The 21,445-nt window shown below is 48.9% G+C and overlaps 1 protein-coding gene across 9 annotated transcripts in view; it reads left to right on the top strand.

The window, feature by feature from the left end:
• PEX5 (peroxisomal biogenesis factor 5) overlaps positions 1-21,445 on the top strand; it is a 116,776-nt gene that overhangs the window by 81,286 nt on the left and 14,045 nt on the right. For all 9 annotated transcript variants that reach the window (XM_086932952.1, XM_086932949.1, XM_086932945.1 and 6 more), the window contains 2 exons: positions 2-202; positions 1,819-1,984. In XM_086932952.1, coding sequence (XP_086789078.1) covers positions 2-202; positions 1,819-1,984 — 367 coding nt within the window. The remainder of the gene's footprint in view (position 1; positions 203-1,818; positions 1,985-21,445) is intronic.

Below are 21,445 nucleotides of genomic sequence, written 5' to 3'. Positions count from 1 at the left end.
GGTGCCTGGAGCTGAAGCCGGATAACCTCACAGCCCTGATGGCCTTGGCTGTGAGCTTTACAAACGAGTCTCTCCAGAAGCAGGCATGTGAGACCCTGCGGGACTGGCTCCGGTATAATCCCAAGTACTCCAGCCTGGTAAAGGAGGAGGCAGAAAGCGGCTTAGGCCTTCCCAAGAGGGCAATGGGCTCCCTTTTGGCTGAGTGAGTATTTGAAAGGGGTATTGAGCTTTTATTCTGTCATTGGGATGTGCTCCTCTATTGCCGTAGCTGAGCCCCTGGAATTTCTTATGGGATATAGGGCAGTTCGTTTTTCCAGCAGTGCAGAACTGGGTCCTGAGAGGTTTCACAATTTTCCATTGAAATGCGTGGTAGACATCTTGTCATGTACAGAAAGCAAAAATGTGTTTAGCCCAGTCCATGCATTGACCTATGTCCTGATTCCCCTCCCACATACAGCTTTTTTTTTATCAATCAGGAAGTATACCCCTTCACCCAAACAAGTTGATATCTAGTCACATATATTTTGATGTTTTTTTAACACATTGGCTGCCCAGGATATTCTCTGCTGTGCTGGGCCATAATGATAATGGGTGTTGTCATGACGAGCTCAGCTCGTCACGAGCACCGTGCCTCATGACAAGCTGAGCTCGTCATGAGCACCGAAGGGGTTAAAGAACTTTGTTTCCTTTTCACAGGTTAGAAAATACAGAAGAAAGTCATTTTCTCAATGATTTAGTAATCCCACTGAAAACGTATTAAATTCATTTCAAATTTTACAGAAAAGGAAAAAATTATTATTTTATACAATGACTACACGATTTGGTGATGGTGATGGCGTTGCCAAGTCCAATTAACATAGCAATGTTCGGTGATAGACAACAGCCGACATGTGTTTTGTCACTGAGGTGACTTTTTCAAAGGCTCTGAGTAAAATCACCAGGTTGTACCTTGTGATATATGAGACATATGACGTGAAGACAAATAGGTAGTCCTGAGAACCTCTTGGTGTCAATCCTGCTGATTTACGTAACAAATAGTTGTCTCTAGATTCAGATAATTGTAGAAGTATCAATCGCGTATAATGGACCTACTTTTCCACAAAGTTTGAGGCTCTCAAGCTGCAATCGTTTTGTTTACAATGCTTCGAGAAGTTGCGTCCCAAAATTAGTGGCACTTGGAGAATCCATCATTCTTGGACTATGATAGGTTTCTGTTGATATCAATAGTTGCCGCCGCTTAAATCCGATTTACTTTTCTTAATCCTTCCCTCTTTCACACTCTTTTTGCTTTTATTCTTTCTGTTCCCATACACTTGCTATCTTTGCTGCCTTTTTTTTTATCTAACTTTGGCACTCTCTCACTATTTTATTATTTCCTACTCATCTTCACTTTTTTCACCTCTCACTCTTCCTTTTCTACGCCATTTTCGTGTTTTTTCACATGCTGCTCTGTTTTACTCCTGCTTTTCATTTCTTTACCTCTTTTCCACATTTCCTTTTTTCTAATTTCTCGTTCTCCCATAACTCAATTAACTACTTGCTTTTATTTTATTAATCGTTCTTTGTCTCCTGCGTTCTTATTTTATTCCATTCTTTTCTTTTTTTCCCTCTTCTTCTTCTACCCCCATGACCTCCACGTCTCACGCCACATCTCCCATGTTTCCCCTTCCTTCAATGTTACTCGTTCTTTTCTCTCCATCTTTCTTTCACGCTTCACTCTTTCTAAGCCCTTCCCCTATCTGCTTTTTGTTACTTTCTCCTTACTAAATCACCTGAACGTTTCTCTCCCCCTTACTTCTGCTCTTCTTTTCCCCACAGCTCTCTCTTTGCTGATGTGAAGGAGATGTTCCTTGAAGCTGTGCGCTTGGATGTGTCTAGCCTTGATCCTGATGTACAGTGTGGCCTGGGTGTCCTCTTCAACCTCAGCGGCGAGTATGAAAAGGCGGTGGACTGCTTCAACGCAGCCCTGAGCACGCGGCCAAATGTAAGTGTGTGGAAAATGGCAGCTCCAGAAGGGACTGGAAATGGTGTGGGTTGGAAGCTGAAGGGTAAGGGCAGCCTAGCGCCCTGCCTCAGCAGAAGAGCTTACATTTGTTAATATAAGCTAAGAACTGTGGGTCCAAACCCAACTTGGTAGTGAGGTTACTGCCTAATCTTGGGCACTACAAATGCTTCTTTTACCTCACCTCTAGTAGAGACTTTACAAGCGACAGACCCTGAGGCGTCACAGATTGGTACATCACATTGTGGGGACTACAAAAAGTGGGGCGCCTATTTACTGTCTCCAGAAGAGCTTTAACATGTTCCGGTAAAGCCATTGCTCTAGCACAAGATCACCAGTGACCACTAAGAAACCCGCAGATTTGAAAAAGAAAAAATGTCCTTGTAGGACTACTGAACACACATATGTCAGACATTTCCAATTCAAATTCCAAGTGATTGTTGGGATTTCTGTAAACCGGTCTTACGGACGTTTGCTTTTTAGCAATCCAACTTAAAAGGTTGTTCACACTTGAAACTCTGGTAGCATACCAATAATTACCCTCAGCAACTGGTGTTTATTTTGTCTGACGTAATAAACCACAGGGCTGAAGGTAAAGTGCTTGGTAAAAGTCACTAGAACCACAAGACGGTATTGTCCGAGAATGTATTTCACCTTTTTCAAACAGCCACATTTTGTATTGTTTGACAAAATGTTTTTATTTTCATTGTAATATTACCTTGGAATAATATACTTGTTCAAAGTAGTTTCAGAGCAGTTCTAAACACTGTTGTATGTATTTTCACATAAAACTACAGTCCCACAATGCGCTGTCATTGTAAGAAATAGAATGTTGTCCCTTTGGACACATTGAATATGGGTGTAGAGCCGTGTTCTCATGTGCATGATGCAGGCTGCCTTTGTTCATGGTGCACACAAGACACAGTTTCCCTCGGTTTGAGATCTTCCTCACTGCAAACATCCCTACCTCCTGGGTGGGCGGGGGAAGGCTTCCTAGCCCCTTCCTTTGTTCAGTGTAATTTCTCAGGCCAGAGTGAACCAACCCTCTTCCTGTATTGCTATCTTTTGCCTAGCAATCATAACCATTTGGCAGCTCTGTCTGCCTCAGATCAACAAAATCTCCTGGCCAGTTCAGACTGGTGTGGCCTTGGAATTCCTGCTCCATAACTGTGAAACATGGACACAAAGAAGGCAGTTGTATTCTTCCCTGATTGGGAGATCTTTTAATAAGGCAGACTTTAAGTAGTTTTGGAACCAGAAGAGGATCAAAGGAGTATCAAAACTCTCCGAATTGAGCTGTTAACTCGTACATTATTTGGATGTCTTGGAGACCCTTCAGATCAGTGTTGGGCGAACACATTGCCTTGTGCAAGGCCTTACCTAATCGACTGCTGTCGTTCAGGCTGTGATCAACCTGGGTTCTTGAAGACCATTGTACTGGTAAAGATGGAGCAGGGATGCCCTGTGAGGTGAGGATCTGCCTGAAACCCGAAAGATGTACCACGGTCCCGCTGACTGAAGCATACTTCAAGGGTCCCTGCAGCTCTTCTCGCAAAGATCCAAACCCAGAGACCAGCAGCGCTCTGGAGCTACAGAGAACATTTCCTTCAAACCTGCACTTCTGCCAATCCTTTCTGCAGCTTTTGGGAGGTTGCATGCTCCTTCCCAGTGCTGGAGGTTTGGACTTGCAGTAGTACACTGCAACCCAGATTCCTAGTTACCACTGATTTGACACCTGGACTCCAGGCACTCTGAAAACACTACCATTGACTTTATTTGGGTGGGACTCTTCTTGTACGGAATGTAGGCTTGGAGGATCAGGAAATGTGCGATTTTTAAACTGAAAACACAGCTGCTGGGGCTTCCACCCACTGTGTCGCCACACTGAGGGTCATTAATACAGAGGAATCGAAAGGTTCCTACGTTGCGTTTGTTTTATCTGGCACCTCCGTCTTGTTGACTGTGTTACTAAACAGTGTAATAAAAGTCTGACTTCCCTCAACAAAGGCTAACGGCAGACCCATAGGATAGCATTGGTCGTGAAACAGGTGATGTAGAGCTAGCACTATAAAAAAAATATTAGGGCTGATATCTTACATTTCTAATGTGTATCGGGTTTTTAAGCGTTTTTGTGTGCCTATGAGGAAGTCATATTCTTCTTTGAAGCTATACCACTGGAAGGACTTTTAGCTTAAATTTTACTTACTATGTCACACTGTAACCCGTGGTTAAACAGCAACCACACAGCATCAGACCCAGTAACCACAGACTTCCCCAGGACCACATGATAACTAGGTTAGCAGTGCGGCTCACCCAGTACATGATCGCTTGCAGCACTCTTTCTGCTTTTCTACGCTATGGTTCTCCAGATTCTCTGGAACCCCAAGCTCTAGCTCTTTCTAGCTTTTAAAATCTTTGGTTTCAAGAGGCTGGATGGCTGTACCTGAGGCAAAGACCACAGAGGATAAGAAAGGAACCAGGGAATTTGAGCAGGACATGGATAACGAATACCTTGCAAAGGAGTAGATCTAGGCAAATGAGAGATTTTGTAACATCTTCTTAAGAATTAGTATTGAGGAAAGCCAAACTCATCGCTATCCACGTACCATTGCTCTGCCTTGACGCCTACTCCTAGCTGTACATATGTAAAGCCCTACTAGTCAACTACACTTGGTAATGATGTGCTTGCATGGACTGTAACCTTTGAGTTAGCCTTCTCTATGCAGAATCTTATGCTAGAGGAAAAGGTGTCGGCTCTACTAAACCCTCTCTCACACAGAGGAATACGACTAGAGTTGAATGAGTGTGAGAGGATCAAGCATTAAAGTTTGAAAGCTGCTTGGGCAAGACAGCTTGACTACAGCCCTGTACCGTTTCAGAGGTGCAGTAAGAATCAATGGATCTTTTCTGATGCCTGCATCCATGTTTTTTTAGCAGTTTATATAATAGCTCAAACTTGACCTGAAGGTATCGGAGCACTTTACATGCGCTCCAGTTGATTAAGTGATTTGCCCAGAATCGCAGGATGTCGAGCCTCCCACCGAGACTGGAACACGGTTCCGCAGCGTCGGAGTCTGCCACTCTAGCCGTTATGCCACATCCTCTCCATGTTGCCAGGAGAAAAGTTGATGGCTATACATTATGATTCCTTATTCAACTTTTTTGGGTTGAATGATTCATAAATGAAAGTTTGTTCATGCGGAGGTAGTTCCTTAAAGACATTATTGAGATTTGTTGGCAGCGACAATCAGAAGGTTAGGCCTGGTATAGAAAGGTCTTAAGTCAACCAAGCCAGGAGAGGACAGGAGTCCACAGTATCAACTGCAAGGCTAAAGAAATGACAATATCACGTATTCCTACCTGCCCATCTGGCTTCTCTCCTGGGTGATACTCAGTGGTTCCATAAGTGTAATAGGGTTATACGACTGACAGTTAGGCATGTGTCTCCGTTGAGGAGATGGCAAGTCTGGAGTCATCAAAAACACACATGGTCACTGATGGAATACATTCAGAGCTATTTACAGAAACAAATTTCCTAATGGTGAATATTTCCAAAACAAAGGTAGTTCCCTTTAGGGGTAGGAAACGTCACATCCACTATAATTGGCAAGTAGATGGCATTAAAATCGAGGTGGTAAAAGCCTATACCTATCTTGGGCGAATCTTTTCTCAAACCTTAGAAGCTCATTCTCGTCTTCATCAGATGAACCAAAAAGCAAAAGCGCACATTTAAGCCATAGGGAAATTCAACAATTATTCAGGCAAGAGGCATTTTCAAGCGCTTTTAGGAATATATATAGGGCCACAATTGCACCAACAATAACCTATGCCACAGAGTATATTCCTTTAGTTAGATGGGACTTTTTGAATATCAGCAAACAATTTTTTTACGGAAATTAATGTTAAGTAAACCCGTCCCAGTACAGATCGTTCGTTTGGAATTCGCCATAGCAAGTGCATTTTCAATAGCCTTGGCAAATATAATTAGATGGGCTTTCAAAGTTCTGCCTGCAGAAGAAGGCTTTCTAAGGGCTTTACTGAGATACGAAAGCTTTAATTCAGGGAAAAATCATGATTAATTTCAAACAAATCTTAAGCCTGCTCTACAATACTTTCAGTGTACTGAACCCAATCTTCAATCCTGGACTCCAGCCCACCTGAAGCATTTCCTGAAAAATGTGACTCCCCGTTTAAGTTTCGACCTTGAGAAGGCGTATTGCCTGCAAGTATCCCATTACAACTCTATCACTTCTACAATCGAGTTTAAATCCCCTCAAAAATACACAAGTTTTACCTTAGAACATAATATTAGGAGATGTTTCGCCATGTTGCGCTTAGGACTACTTCCTTTAAAGGTTTTTACAAGACACTGGAATAACCTTGATGATGATAGTGGGGGATGGGATAAGTGCAATCACCGATACCAGGACCTAGCACATATCTTATGGTTATGTTCAAACAAGGAGGTAGTAGGGGCTACTCCACTAATGTAATTGGTTTTTTTTTAAGTCCACCAAATTAATTTGTTGGCTATAAATTGTACACATTTTTTAAATGTGTTCTATTTTTGTTTTAAATGTGACTTTTATACTAAGCTTTAAAATATGTTATGTTCACAAACGGAATTATGTACAATTGTTGATCTCGTAATGGATGTATATCAATAAAATTAAATTGTAGTGCATTCAGAGCTATCTAAATTGTTTGGTCATCTACACATATGCGCTGTTTTAAGAATTTCTGATGTAATGTGGGTAACATTGTCCCCACCACACACGCCAACATATGTTACTTGGGCTCATTTTGGATTAGGAAAGTTGGCTAACCCTATAACCTCAGGATGCACACCCAAGGAGTGCCATGACATCAGTTCTTGAACCTTATTTGTGAGGCTCTTCCAGGTAACTTCCACTTGGTAGTCAAGGATGTTCTGGGAGACAAGAGTGGAAAGACACGATACCCCGCTCTCCTTCCCTTTTGCTTTATTTTTCATCTCTCTTCTTACTGATGTATGGCTTCAGGGCATCATTTGTCCTGCCCTTGCCAGTGCTATCTCTGATGGCTTCTATTGCAACAGAAAAGCATCCTGACAGGGAGTGGGAGGTATTTTTTAATCCACACATGTAAAGGGACTCTGAATTGGAACTCCTACTACATTGACTGACTCTTATGCAACTTCCAATTCTGTGTGGAAGCTGTTACCTTGTTGTTGGTCATCTACAAGCCTTCAGCTGTCTGGATAGCTACATATTATCCTTGGTATATTATCCAAGTCACTATGCAAAATGAGAGAACACAGTGACTTTAATATGCTTGTGGTAGCCCTGCTGACGTTAGTGCGCAAGACCATTAAGGCAGCTTTGCTACATTTTCTAGTTTCCATACACAAGACCTGGCTGTGATGTTTTGTGAATTCCTGCCTGGACAGACCACTTCCTCGTTGAATAATGCATAAGCATCCATCACATTGCATGCAGGAAAAGAACAATCTGGTGTGTTGTCAAGTGAGGGCAAGGAGTATTGGGCAAACCAGATTCCTTCCCAAGAAAGCACTGACACAGCAGATTGACTCTGTCTTGATCCTGACTAATCCCGGTTTTCAATTTGTTCCTCTGTTGCCGGCTCAGAAGATTTAACTCCCGGTTTCCTGACTTAATCCGGTTCGCCCAATACTCCTTGCCCTCACTTGACGGTCATTACCGCCTTCGGGTTCTCCCGCCCGCCCGCAGCGGCCCACTGTGGTAATCCAAATTGGTTCAAATGTCACCCGGCCTCAATTGTGGCCCTGCCTTACTCGCTTTCTCTTCCACAGCTCTCCCACTAAGCGGATTCCTAGTTATTGGAACCCATTCTGCGCCTTGCGGACCCCTTCTAGCAAATTCTTGCTCTCAAGCTCTCACTACAGATTCTACTTGCTCACACTCTCTTGTCCTGATGATGATCTTCAATTAATCAGATCGAAACGCCATCGATCTTACAACCAAAACTCCTCCACTGTATTTGATTAAATTGGAGTTTTGAATATTGTTGTCAATGCGATGTAAATTTTAAATGTCACTAAGCACCTTTCACTTCACACACTTTCACTTTTTTTTGTGTGAGCACTAAAACTATTACCGTAAACAATTGAATGATACTCCATTTATGCTGTTAATAAATGTGATGTCATTCCAAAAACCTTGTGTCCCAGCATACATTGCTGATCGAGTCCCGCTTGGACTCCCTGTGAAAGTGTTCCCTCTGATTAAAGCAGCGCTCATTAATTAGTAGCCTCGGCTACCTGAGGACCTTAAAGGCCTCCCTTAGAACATTGTTCCTTTCAACCTTATATACTACCCCTGTTCTTACGACTGGGGTCCCCTTGTTCTTTATACATCAACCTGAAGAGTAGCTAGCTGTTCTGCTGATGGCAAGTTCTGTTCAGCAGTGATATGCAGTGTCTTCTCTTTGTAGAATGTTATTGCCTCACGTGCCCATCATCCACTTAACTTATGTGGCACAGGCTGAAGCCCTGCCAAGCGAAAGTACTACCTTTTTTAAATTCAAGGACATTCTCCCTAGATAAAGGGCATATCTATACCCCATAATACCCTCTGTATGTGTGAACCTCCAGAACAAGGAGTCCAGGTGTGAATTGTTCCAGGTGTCGATGTTGATTATTCCTAGGCAGTGCCCAAAACAAGGTAATGGTTGCCAGGCAGCAAAAGCAATAGGGAAGTTTACTTTTGCAAGGAAATCTTGCTCCCAACAAAGGAAAGCGGATGGATACCCAAAGAAGGTGTCTGGAGAACAGAGACCTGCAGGCTCTCCTGTCCGCCATGGACAGAGTGCAGTCTCCGTGGAGATCAACGTCTTGTACATCCATGCACCAGATGCCACAAATCAACATCCATTGCCCCCTTACACAGTTTAGCACTTCCAAGGCATGCCTGACCCTGTAAACAGGCAGTGGACCCTAGTTGTGGAAGAGAGCCAACACGCATTCACCCCACTGGGACGCCAATTAAAAGGCCTGGACTGTGATAGCAATACCACCACTAAGAATCTCTCGGGGAGGAGGGCTAGCGGCCACCTTCACTCGGGTTGGGGGTAACAGATCCTAGGTCAGACGATGAGCAGCACAGTAAAAATGTAGATTACTTCCAGTGGACCAACAGATTTTTGAGTTCTCTGGAGGAAAAATATAGGCGATCTCTGAAAACTCGAGATGGCTGCACAGCTTTTCCAGGCTTTGCAGAGACGTTTCCTAAGACAGTAACACACAACCGTGATGTGACAACTGTGCTTGATAGCGGCATGTAAAACAGAAAACATTTGATGTCCTCTTTCAAGTTTGCGGAAATAATACCTGAACAAGGAAAGAATGGTGTTGAGATTTTCTCAAACCAAGACAAGCCTATTTTACCAAGAGCACCCTTACTAGCAGCATTTCTTCCATAAATGATGTACTGCATGGGGGCGTAGTGATCCATGGTGCAGCAGGTGCAGTGGCGCCTTGGCCCAAAGGTGTGAGAGGCCCCAGCATGCCATAGACCCTCTGAAGTTTACTTGGGAGGCCCACTGAGTATTTTGATACCTGTGCTATACCAGGGCGTGCATCTGTGTTAATTCTTTTTTAGGAACGTTTATTTTGGTAGAGGGGAGAGCTCTGGATGGTGGGTGGTGCAGCTGAGCAGATGGCGTGTTAGTAAGAAATAAAATAGAAATGTAGGTTGGAAGGGTAAATTATGCAAAGCTAGAGAAGGGAGGAAAAAGAGAAATGGAAAGGCCAGATTAAATGCGAAGAGAGCAGAAGGCAAAAGTGGGATGCACAGAGAGAGAAGGAGAGCAGAAAATGAGCTTTGAAGAAGGAAAATAAGGGGGAAATGGAGTCCAGAGATAGGATAAAAAAAATGTGAAAAGAAGCAGGAAATGAAAAAGAACGATGGAAGATCAGTGAGAAAGAGAAGGAAAGGTAAATATTTAAAAGGGAGGAAGAGAGTGGATGCTGGGAGAAAGAAGAGTAGGATGTGCATAGAAGAGGGGAGAGAATAGAGAGGAGGATATAGATGGAAAGGGGGTGGAGAGAGGATAAATGGGACCAAAGAGAGGAACAGAAAAGTGAGCGATGGGGCAAGGAGATGAGGAAGAGTGAGGGGATGAAGAGAAAGACACTCAAAGAGGCAGTGAGGGGAGCAGCTGAACGGCGAAAATAGGTAACTGGAGAGACTGGTAATAATAGAGAGGAGAAAGGAAAGGTGGAATATGGAAGACGGAGAGTCCAGGCGTGCAAGGGGCCCCTTCACCCCAGTTATGGCGGTCCTGTAATATTGACCTGTAATGCTTGCACTAGGGGTCCAGAAAACCCTGGCTCTACCACTGCTACCGCCGCCCACCATGGGGAAGCGATGAATCTCTTAAGTGTACAAATGGAAGGATTAGGAAGGTGGTTGGCTCAGTTGGAATAATGCACCCGCTGTAGACGTCTGTGTGCAACCAGCAGACGACATGTTTCAATACCCCTATATAAATGGGGAAGGTTGTGCCTGCTTCCTGAATCTGTGTGTGACCTTAATATTACTTGCAGTAGGGCTGATTTATTCCCAGTAGGGCTATTTGTTTGGTGGACCTGCTTACAAACTGCATAACTTGAATGTCCATTTTACGATCCCATGAATACAAAAGTGTGTTAAACCTCCTTGCCCTGCATTTCATTCGTCCTAATCCAGTAGGACAGTACAGAAGGTCGGGGATTCTCTTACAGAAGAGATCTATGTGCACCTCAAGGACAGCAGCAGCTTCTGATCAGGGACATCCGGGTGCAGCCCCACTGGCTTCTGTGATACCCCTGCTCATTTTTCAAGTTAGTAGTGTTCATGTAAACATATGTTTTGTGTATTCATGAACACTGCATGCATTCATGTCCGCCCTCTCTGCCTCTTCTACAGGCTCCTGGGGGAGGGAGGGGGGGGGGGGGCTGCCTCATGATCCAGCAACAGAGTGATATGTTAAAACAACACTCTGTATCTGGATGTCAGGATTGTGCATGCCTGAGGGGCGTAGTGTAACACACAGCCACAATCTCTTTTATTTAGGAGACATGCTTTGCATGCCTCATGGAGCACAGCATATCCCATACAGTGTGTCTGCCGGAGTCCACATCTGTGTATCCCTCAATCCAATGAAACGCACCAGTGTGAGTGTGTTAGAATGAGTAAGTGATTGGAGGTTGCAAGATGGAGTGGAAGTGAGCCAGGGGTGTAGCTACCAATGGTGCAGCAGGTGCAGTTGCACTGGTGCCCAGATTCAGTAAGTGAAAAAGAGAACCAGTGAGTATGTGTACATTTGTGTGTGGTTAACAGTGAGTGGGAGTGAGTATGAGTGAAAGTAAGTGAGAGCTTGTAAGTTACAGTGAGTAAGGAAGTAGATTGAGAGGCATATTTACTAATCTTTCACACAACACAGGGCAGCGAGCAAAGTTGCTGTGTTTCATTGCATGAACGGCGCTAGTGAACTGTGTGCAGCCACTGGGGAAGGGTATACAACGTTTAGCACGCATTTTTTACCACGCACTACCACTACAACGCAGGCATTACCACGCATACCATTACAACGCATTGCGCTGGGGGGCGCTCTAGGATAGGGAATAAGTATAATTTTATATCCAACACCTTCCCTAGTGTCCACGGGGACTGGAGTTGGAATATAAAATTATACTTACCACTATCCAGCACCTCAAAGCGCTATGCGTTGTAACGGTATTCGTTGTAAATACCGCGTTGTAAAGGTATGCGTGGTAATAGTATGCGTGCTAACGTCATACATCCCTGGGGAAGGTGTAGCTTTTTGACACTTTCCCTGGTTTACTAGCTTTAGTAAATCCAAGAATGCACCAAAATCCATGGCTGCATTGGAACGCCCATGCTCCACCCGTGTAATGCCCCCAGCTTACATGTAACGCACACAAGCAGCTGCGTTGCTACATTTCTTTACAAACTGTGTAAGGCGGCGCAAATCATCCCTTGAGTGGTTTGTACATACTACTGAAGCCGTTGTGATATCCTTGCTTTGCGCGACACAAGGACAACGCAAATACTGGATACATTTGGGCCTAAATGTGAGAGAGTGCGAGTATGAGTGGGGCAAATCATGAAAAACAATGGAGTGAACTCCTGGCTGGTATTGCACCCCACCACTTTCAGAGATACCCAGCCACCACTGCTCAAGGTCAAAGATTCGTATTGTAATAGGATAACTAAATGGGCTGATCTGCTTTTGCTGTAGGTGTCTGTGTATACTGTAGGCTGCTAGACACAATCCCAGTAAGATGATGAACCTGCTGCAGATAGACGTGTCATCACCATGTCATAGGTCAACATGCCACCTGGGCAGATGTAGAAGAGCATGCTTCTGAGGCTGATCAATTGAGTAGCACTGAGTTGAGGGTGGTATTAACTGTTAATATAAAGAGAAAATATAATTCTGATGAATACTTCTAACTTCCGTTTCCTCATCTTACAATACCAGCCAGGAGCCCAACTGGTTCAGGAAAACGTTTCTCCAAACAGTGCTCCAGCGCACCACTAAGTGGCACCGTGCAGCTCCATTCTGACTCCTCACCACCCCTGAAGTGGCAGACCAGATTCACATATAAATGACACCCCTGAGCACTGATGTCCTTTCCTTTCTTTCTCCATCATCTGGCACCGATCCAAAGCTCCACTTCTAACGTTGGCTGCTTTCCCTGGGACTTCTAAATCGCACCCCTTAAAGGTCCCCAGCCACGCAATCAATTCCTCAACTGCCCCCCCCCCCCCCCGCACCCTGAATTTTTGAGGCAGTTGTAGACCTCGCAGCAGATAAAGACCTACAGTGAGGCCATGCTGCAAATTTTCAGTGTGCTTCCGGGTCCCCTGTGGTCGCCGCATAACTGCATTGGGTTACCATCTGAGTCCACTCCTGGCACCATCTGTGCCTCTGGGACCTGTTAAAAGACGCATACCAACGCTAGCCCCAAAATCCAAGCTGGTCCCTTCTACACCAACCTGGTGTCAACCCTACTGGTGCCTGTAGAGGAGGCATTGCCAACGTCCTTGTCAGACTCTGAACCTACTTCGGCTTGATTCTGACTAATGTTGCACTACAAATTACAAAAGTGCAACTGATCGTCATACATTCTGACTCTAACCCAGCTCCTCTGCAACATCGACCCTATCACCAGAGGCTCCATTATCTTTCAAGGTCTCACTTTTATCTTTTAAGCTTTATCTTGGGGTGCAAGGGGCACCCCAAGATGTGAAAGGTGATGACTTGCTCCCCACTCACTATACCAATAAGGCCTTTTATATTGATTTACAGAATGCCAGTGGCCTTAATGGGTCACTGCCAGAAGAGAGTTTCACGATTGCTGTGGTTGTCCAGGCCGCAGAATATGTGCTAGAATTACAGCTACTCTCGGTTGAGACCAAAATAAATGTCCTTACAGAGATCTTACAACCTAGGCGAGCTACATCTGAGCCCTTGCTTCCCTTTAACTGTGCTGTGACTCATACTTTGATACCTACTTGGACGAAACCTAGTTCTTCCCTGCCTATGAATACACAAGCACCAAAAGTCTGAGACCGTGCTTGGTGACCCAGATTTTCTCCTGAAGCGGCCCATATGAGAGAGCCTTATTGTGTTGGCCTCGACCAGTAAGATTAATCCTACAGGATTGAGTGCATGTTTTCTTCCACCAATTTAGCATTGTGATCCGTGAATGCGGTTTGTTTGTTGGGCTTTTACACACATACCATGAGGAGCATGGCAAGTGAGATCTTGCTGGCTGTCCAAAAGGACCCTAGGACCTCTTAGGCTTGGATGATGGACAGGATGCAGCCAAATATGTTAACCAAGCGGTGAGGGGCAGTATTTGACATTTACTCTCAGATTTGCTATCTGAGGAGGTTCCGAACTTAAAATGAGTAGAGCGTTGTTGCTCTGGCTATTACCTTATTCTGAGGGACTCGGGCCTATTTTGGACCTCCAAATGCCTTCCTGCAGAAGGATAAATTCAAAATGCTCATGCTAGCCCAGATCCTGTCTGTTCTGGACCGAACGTCCGGATGGTTTCCTTGGACCTGCAGGACATTTGTTTTCATATACCCCTCCCGCAGTCCCACAGAAGTCATCCTTTAGATACGTTCAGTGTTTTAGATGGGCAGTAAGCCTTAGGTCTTCTTTTCGTATGGTCAAGGGTGATTACCCTTTCATTGGCATTCTTTGGATGCATTTTTACTTTTGAGCTGACAGTCGGCTTGCTGTGGTTGCGTTACCATGGATGCTGTGTCTGGTCCTCTGACTGTGGTTTGGCCTAAGAGGTGTTCTTTTATTTTAAAATATATTTTTATTGCAGGAATCAGTAAAACAATACAGTAGCGACCAGCATTGTAATATGAACAACATATACAGAATAAAGCCCACCGACCCCCTTCCATAACGTTTGTATACATCTAATCAGCCCATGTCCCTGGGGTTGGGCGGCAAATACAGTTGGGGTCAGTAGGATGCTGGAGCTGGTCCGGATAACACACTGTCCGTCCTCTGCTTTTCTAAACAAACCCAAAACCCCTAAAATAAACCCCCCCCTCGAAATTCCCAGTAACTGTGAAACCCCCCCTCCCCCCCCCCCCCCACCATCAGCGCCAGGGAGCTCATCAACCTAGAATCCACTGCTTGACCCACGGGGAAGGTAAGAGTGCTGTCAATGCTAATGTTTAACGGGACTCGGGGCGAGTTACTTCTTCACTTTCGGAGTCACTAGGGGTACAATGATCCCTGAGGGCCTGCACCAGCGTTTCCCACTCCAACGCGGCCTCCTGCGCCTTCTCACTACCCTGCCTCCAAGCCAGCTGATATCTTAGCGCGCTCTCACCCGCCGCCCATTTCAAAAGCTCACTGTGCCATCTGCTGCCTGCTGGACCAGCTCGTGCCTTCCAGTTCCTGGTCACCTCTCGCTTAGCAAGTAGGAGCCCCAGGTCAATAAATTTACTGGAGATTTTATTCCGGGGGGTATGGGGGAACCAGTGCAAGAGCCCTACCGCTACATCGAATGATAAGTGCCTCCCTGTCACCTCCTCCAAAGTCGTCGCCACCTCCTGCCAGTAGGACGTCAGTCCTGGACAGGCCCATAGCATGTGTAGGAGGTCCGCCTCCTGAGCCGGGCACCTAGGGCATTCCGCCGAAGCCGTGGCAAAATAACGCCTGATCTTTACCGGGGTCAGGTACGCTCTATGGAGGACATAGTAGTGGACCAGTTGGAAACGGGCGCTACGTGTACCCTTCCAGGCGCGCCTCACCAACTGGGACCAGGTCGTCTCCGGGATCTCCCTACCGATGTCTTCTTCCCAGCGGGACTTCAGTGTGGTAAGAGGAACCAACCCCTCGGTAATCAGCCTGCCATAGAGGCAAGTGACCGCCTTCACCGTGCCCGCCGACATCATTACATACTGGCACACCTGAGACAATTGAGGTTCCTCTAGCCCGTTCTGCCAGTGCGCCTGGATCGCTCGCACAATGGCCGAGTGCAGCAGAAAGTCGCCCCGGGGAATCCCAAAGCGGTCAATGAGATCCTGAAAGGACAGGAGCGCTCCGTCCTCGTACAGGTCCCCGACGAGCTGTAAACCGGAATCCTCCCAGTCCGCCAATCGTGACCAATCCCCTCCGTGGGGGAGGGCCGTCAGCATCCCCAACGGTATTTCAGGCGCATATGGCGTCCGTAGGTGGCCTCTGTTGTGAGCCCGATTCCAACATAGTCGGATAGTCCGCTCCTCCATCGACAAGTCCCGTAGGACCAAGCGTTGTCGCAGCGCGATAAAGGAGAGGACGTGCCTGGCCATACCCGTCCCTCTACTATCTTCCGGGCCTCTGAATTCCCTGGCTATCTCCTGGGTGTAGGTCTGGAGCTGCGCCGCCAGATAGTACTTCTCGAAGTCCGGCATAGCGAGCCCCCCCTCGTCCTTCGGCCTCATCAGGGTATTAAGGGCCACCCGCCGCCGGCCCGTTCCCCAGAGGAACCCGACCACCATGGAACGCAGGCGACGAAACGTGGCCGGTGGGACCCAGATCGGCAAAGTTCGGAAGTAATACAATAGTCGGGGGAGCGCCACCATTTTGAGTAGGGCGATGCGTCCCGCCACTGAGAGCGGCAGCGTGGCCCAAAAGTCCATGCAGCCTCGGAGTGCTCGAACGCAACGGGCAATGTTCCCATCCAGGAGGTCGGGTTGGTCGTGGTACACAAATACCCCAAGGTATTTAAAGCAGTCGGGCTCCCATCTGATCTCCTTACGTAGCGCAGGAGTGGAGGTACCCCTACGCATCGGGAAGAGGCAGGTCTTAGACCAATTCACTCGGAGGCCTGAGACCGCTCCGAACTCCGTTAGCGCTAATTCCGCTCCCCGCAAAGCGTCGACCGGATCCTCCAGGAAGAGCAACAGGTCGTCCGCATAGAGCGAGACATAATGTGGGCCCGCCGCCGTCCATAAGCCCGTATAGTGGGCTCCCGAGCGAAGATGCATCGCCAGCGGCTCCACCGCTAGTGCAAAAAGAAGCGGGGATAAGGAGCACCCCTGCCGCGTGCCACGCTCCACCGGATATCGCGATGAAATCAAAGGGCCCGATCTAACCCTGGCCGAAGCGGAAGCGTAGAGGACTGCAGTCCATTTGACAAATCCCTCCCCGAGGCCGAATTTCCGTAATACCGTGCATAGGTAGTCCCACTCTAGGCTATCAAAAGCCTTCTCCAGGTCCACCGACAAGACTACCGGGGCCGGGGCATCCACGAATGGTTCTCCAAGCAAGCGGAACAACCTTCGGATGTTCATAGTCGTATTCCGCCGTGGGATGAAACCGGCTTGGTCCTCATGCACTAGGGAACTCATATGTCCCAGCAGCCTCGAGGCCAAGATGCTGCTCAATATTTTGTAGTCCACCGTCAACATTGAAAGGGGACGGTAGGACCCCGGGTCAGATGAGTCTCGGCCAGGTTTGAGGAGAGGAACCACCAACGCCTCACACATCGAGCCAGGGAGACGACCCAACCTCTTCGCCTCCCTGTAGACCACCAGTAATCGAGGGGCCAAGAGGTCAGCGTAAGCTGCATAGAACTCCACCGGAAGGCCATCTAGGCCCGGGGTCTTGTTCCTCGCCATCCGTTTGATGGCTCCGCGGATCTCCCCCAAGTCGATATCAGCACCCAGGGTTTCCGCCACTTACTGTCCTACTGTGCGGAGTTCCAGTGGGCTAAGATAGTTATCAAGCCGGTCTGGGTCACGTGCGGAACGACTGCGGTATAAACTTTCGTAGTAATGCCGGAAGCAACTAAGAATCTCCGGTTGGGTGCACACCTCGGTCCCATCTGCCCTACGCATATTTGTCGTCGTTTGGGACTGGCGCGTAGGGTTGGCCAACCACGCCAGCAACGCACTCGACCTGTCTCCCTCCGCAATAGACCGGACCGTATAGGCCTTATAATCGAAACAGCGGAGCCGTTCGACCTCCACCGCCACCTTCTCCCTCGCCTCTACCGTTTGTGTTTGCAATTCCGGGTGTCCGGGGCGGCCAACTTCGAGCTCGCGGAGTGCCCGGTCCGCTGCGTCCAAATCAGCCAGGATAACACGCCGCATGCCCACCTTCTTAGAGATACAGTAGCCCCTCACCACCACCTTAAAAGCGTCCCATTCGAACGCCCTAGTACTCGCGGAGCCGCCGTTGGACGCAAAATACTCCGTGATTCTCTCCCCTAGGTCCGCCTTGAAGACACTGTCCTCGAGGATCTCAGGGCGCATCTTCCAGGTGGGTACTGCCGGCGTCCCGGGGAACCAGCGAATGTCCAGCAGGAGGGGGTTGTGGTCCGAGATGGTCCGCGATAAATACTCTGATCGGACCGCTGCCGAAACTAGTTCGGACGAACCAAGAAAGCCATCTAGCCTGACATGCAGCTCATGAAGGCTCGAGAAGTATGAATAATCTCTGGACGCGGGGTGATGCGCCCTCCAAATGTCCGTCAAACCCCAGCGGGTCTGCCAATCTTGACGACCCTTAGCCGTCCGCCGGACCGGGGAATCGGGGAGCGGGGGATGCGAGCGGTCTGTGTCCACATCCACTACGGAGTTAAAGTCTCCCCCCAGCAGGAGGGGCCCGGCGAAAAAGTGGGCCAGCGAGCCCGATAACCTGGAAAGGAAGGCAGTCTGGTCTACATTAGGAGCATACACACAGCAAACGTTTAGGTCCCTCCCTCCTAGAGTGCCTGAGATGGCCACGAAACGCCCCTCTGGGTCCAACACTGTTCTCGTGACCTGGAAGGGGACTCCCGCCCTAATCCATATTAGCGCCCCCCTGGCATAAGCAGAGTACGCCGTGGAAAAGACCTGCCCTCGCCACCTACGCTGAAGCGCCGCCCCTTCCGCCTTGTTCAGATGCGTTTCCTGCAGCAGCGCCATTTGCACTCCCCTACGCACTAAATAAGCATGGACCTTGTGACGCCTGGACATAGTGTGAAGCCCCCTCACGTTCCAAGTAACACATTTCAAGTTAGTAACATCAGCCATTGTCCCAGAGTGTTCTTGCACAGTCTCCCCGTTCGGGTCCCCACAAAGAAAAAGCATCAATCCTCCCAGCGCTGATGGCGGCCATTTTCCCCAACCAGAACCAAACCACCCAAAAACCAACAAGACCCCCCCCAAACCACCCCAGAACAGGACCCAAACTGCACCATCTAGATCCCATCCAAACCTCGATGTATATCAACCCCAAAACCCCCACTAGTCCTACGGTCGCCACCGTAGGAAGGCCTTATGGGCCAGGTGCGGGCTGGGCGGAGGCAGTGGGCCCTCGTCGCCCAGGCTACCAGGACTATAGCAAGCCCCCCCGGTGTCAGAACCTTCCGGGGCAAGAGCAGGAGCCCCCCAACCCTCTCTCCTTCGTTGTCAGCAAGAAAGAACGGCAACCGCCTCCCCCCTGCCGGGCCCCCACCCAAAACCAAGGCAGCATACCCCGTTACCCTTGTCCGTCCAGAAGGTCCTCCACCGATTTCGGTGTGATCACCGGTGTGTGGGTACTGTCTGCCACTGAATCCTCCGAGTCCGATGGTGCCCCCTGAGCACCCGGGTTTTCTTCCTCCTCCTCGATGACTTCGCCTCTTGCTCCCGACAGTTCCGACAGAGCTTCCAACACTCCCCTCCGCTCCGATGATGTCTCCGCAGTCGAGGGCCCTCCCGTGCGGCCGCGTCGATTCCTGACCCTCTTGGATCGCCTCCTTTGTTCCGGCTCATCCGCCTGATGGGTCGAGGCGCCAAAACCATCTTTCCCTGTCCGATACAGTTCGAGCCAGTCACAGACCTCCTCTGGGGTGTCGAAGAACTGGGTTTTGTCGTCGACAATGACGCGGAGCCTTGCGGGAAATAGGAGTGAATATTGGATGCCCTCACTCCTGAGTTCACGCTTAACCGCCAGGAAGGAGAACCGCTTGCGCTGCGTCTCGTAGGTGTAGTCAGGGAAGATGTTCACCTGACTGTTCGCAACCTGGAACGGGCCATTGTGCCTGGCGGCATTTAGGATCAGGTCTCTGTCCCGAAAATGTAGCAACCGCGCCACCACCGGCCTTGGGGTACGTCCCTGCTGTGGGGGCCGCGCTGGGACTCTGTGGGCCCGTTCTAGAGTGTAAAAGGAGGACAGACCCTCCGGGACCACCGTGTCTCGGAGCCAGGTCTCCAAGTATCGCACCATATCGCCATCCTCGATTTTTTCCGGCAGGCCCACCACTCGAATGTTATTCCTCCTGTTGCGGCCTTCCGCATCCTCCGCCCTCCGTTCGAGGGTCTCAATTCGGGATAAGGCATCCTTTATCGTCGCAGCCAGGGTTCTCTGCGCCGGTTCTAAAGTTTTCACTGTGCCCTCCACCTCCTTGACCCGGTCTGAGAGTTTACCATGGTCTGCCCTAAGGAGGCCCAGGCCCGTCGCCACCTGAGCAATGTCCTGTTGGAGGGCCGACCGAGTTGCCTCTATCGCCTTCAGTACACGGTCAAATTGTTGCTGCAGTGGTGCGCCACCAGGTCTTTTTGGGTCTCCATGCTCTTCCTTGTCCTGGGCTTCAGAGTCCGAGGTGGTCTGGTTGGAACCCTTGGCTCCTTTAGGTTTCCCCATGCTGCCAGGGACTCTCCGTAAGGGTCCCGGAGTAGGCGTCTTCGTGTACAGGTGTCCAGCACGACCTTCTCGGGAGTTCGTTCTCACGTCGGGTATGGGCGATCTCCTTCTCCAGAGCCTGTGGAGACTCCGCCGCTTCGGCTCACGCCACCGCCACGGCGTCTGGGGGCACCGATGAGGGGGCGGAGACAACCGTCGCCGGGTCGGGCAGGCCCGTTCACCCACTATAGCTCCGGGGTGAGGGCCACCAACTCCCTCGGTTGATCTGTGGCGCCAGAGTGTCGCGCCTCCCATGTAGTTGGACTGGCCAGGAAATCGTGGCTAGTTGCGGAGTCGCGATGCAGACCACCGCCTGGATCCGAGGGCACCCGCACCCGGTGCCCTCTAGTGCGTGGGCACCCGCCCGGTCGTCCAATCGAGTATGAACCCGTTGCAGAAGGTCCGAGCCTGCCAATGTCCAATGTCTAAAACAAGCGAGGATGGTGAAGCCGGGTGCCAGTCGACACCCGCGAGACCTCTTCAACATCGTAGTTTCGATCAAGGGGACAAAGGAGTCCGGGCGCCATGTTGGGTCGCACTCCGCAACTCCGCAAACTTCGGCGGTTCTTCGTAGCCACCCCCGTCCAAACTCCACCAAGGCCCCCGGCAGGGTGTCGTCGCCTCGCTCAACCGAATGAGGGGTCTGGGGCGCCCCTCAGCCTCCGATGTTCAGGATAATCTCGGGCTTAGTCCCGGAGCCGAGCTCTCAGGCGACCATCGCCATCGGCGCCCAAGCCACGCCCCCCCGGCCTAAGAGGTGTTCCCTGGTGTTTAGGGTATGCATACTCCATGTGGGGTACTTGTATGCTATTATATAGCTCTGCTTATCTCAACTGGGCCTAGAGATCACGTGGGCTCTAGGTGTTACCTGGAGCAGTTATGTTTTGTTGTACGGTACTCCATGTTCCACCCTGACGCTATCTTCTGTCCACCATAGGTTGTCTTGCCTTTTTCCTGTTTCACCTCCTTGGGAGGGTTTCATGGTTGCCATTTCTGTACTAGGTGTGTTCCGGTACGGCCATGTTGCATAGTCCTGGCTCGTTTATATTAATGTATGTCTTTATATAGATATATATTTATGTATATCTGCCGGTTGCCATGGGTATTCTTCTTCTTACGTCGTCAACTCTCTTCGAGGCTGCGAGGTCTGTTCTTATGTCTCCATGTGTTGGGTACCCTTTAAGTGTTTGTTGCGGGATTGCCAATAATGTCCCTTTTTGCTTCCACTTAGTGGGGTGGTTTCCC

Source organism: Lissotriton vulgaris, chromosome 7, assembly GCF_964263255.1.
Source record: "Lissotriton vulgaris chromosome 7, aLisVul1.2, whole genome shotgun sequence".
In the NCBI taxonomy this organism is placed as follows: domain Eukaryota; kingdom Metazoa; phylum Chordata; class Amphibia; order Caudata; family Salamandridae; genus Lissotriton; species Lissotriton vulgaris.
The sequence above is the reverse complement of the archived record's forward strand: the minus strand, read 5'-3'. Positions and strand labels throughout refer to the sequence as shown.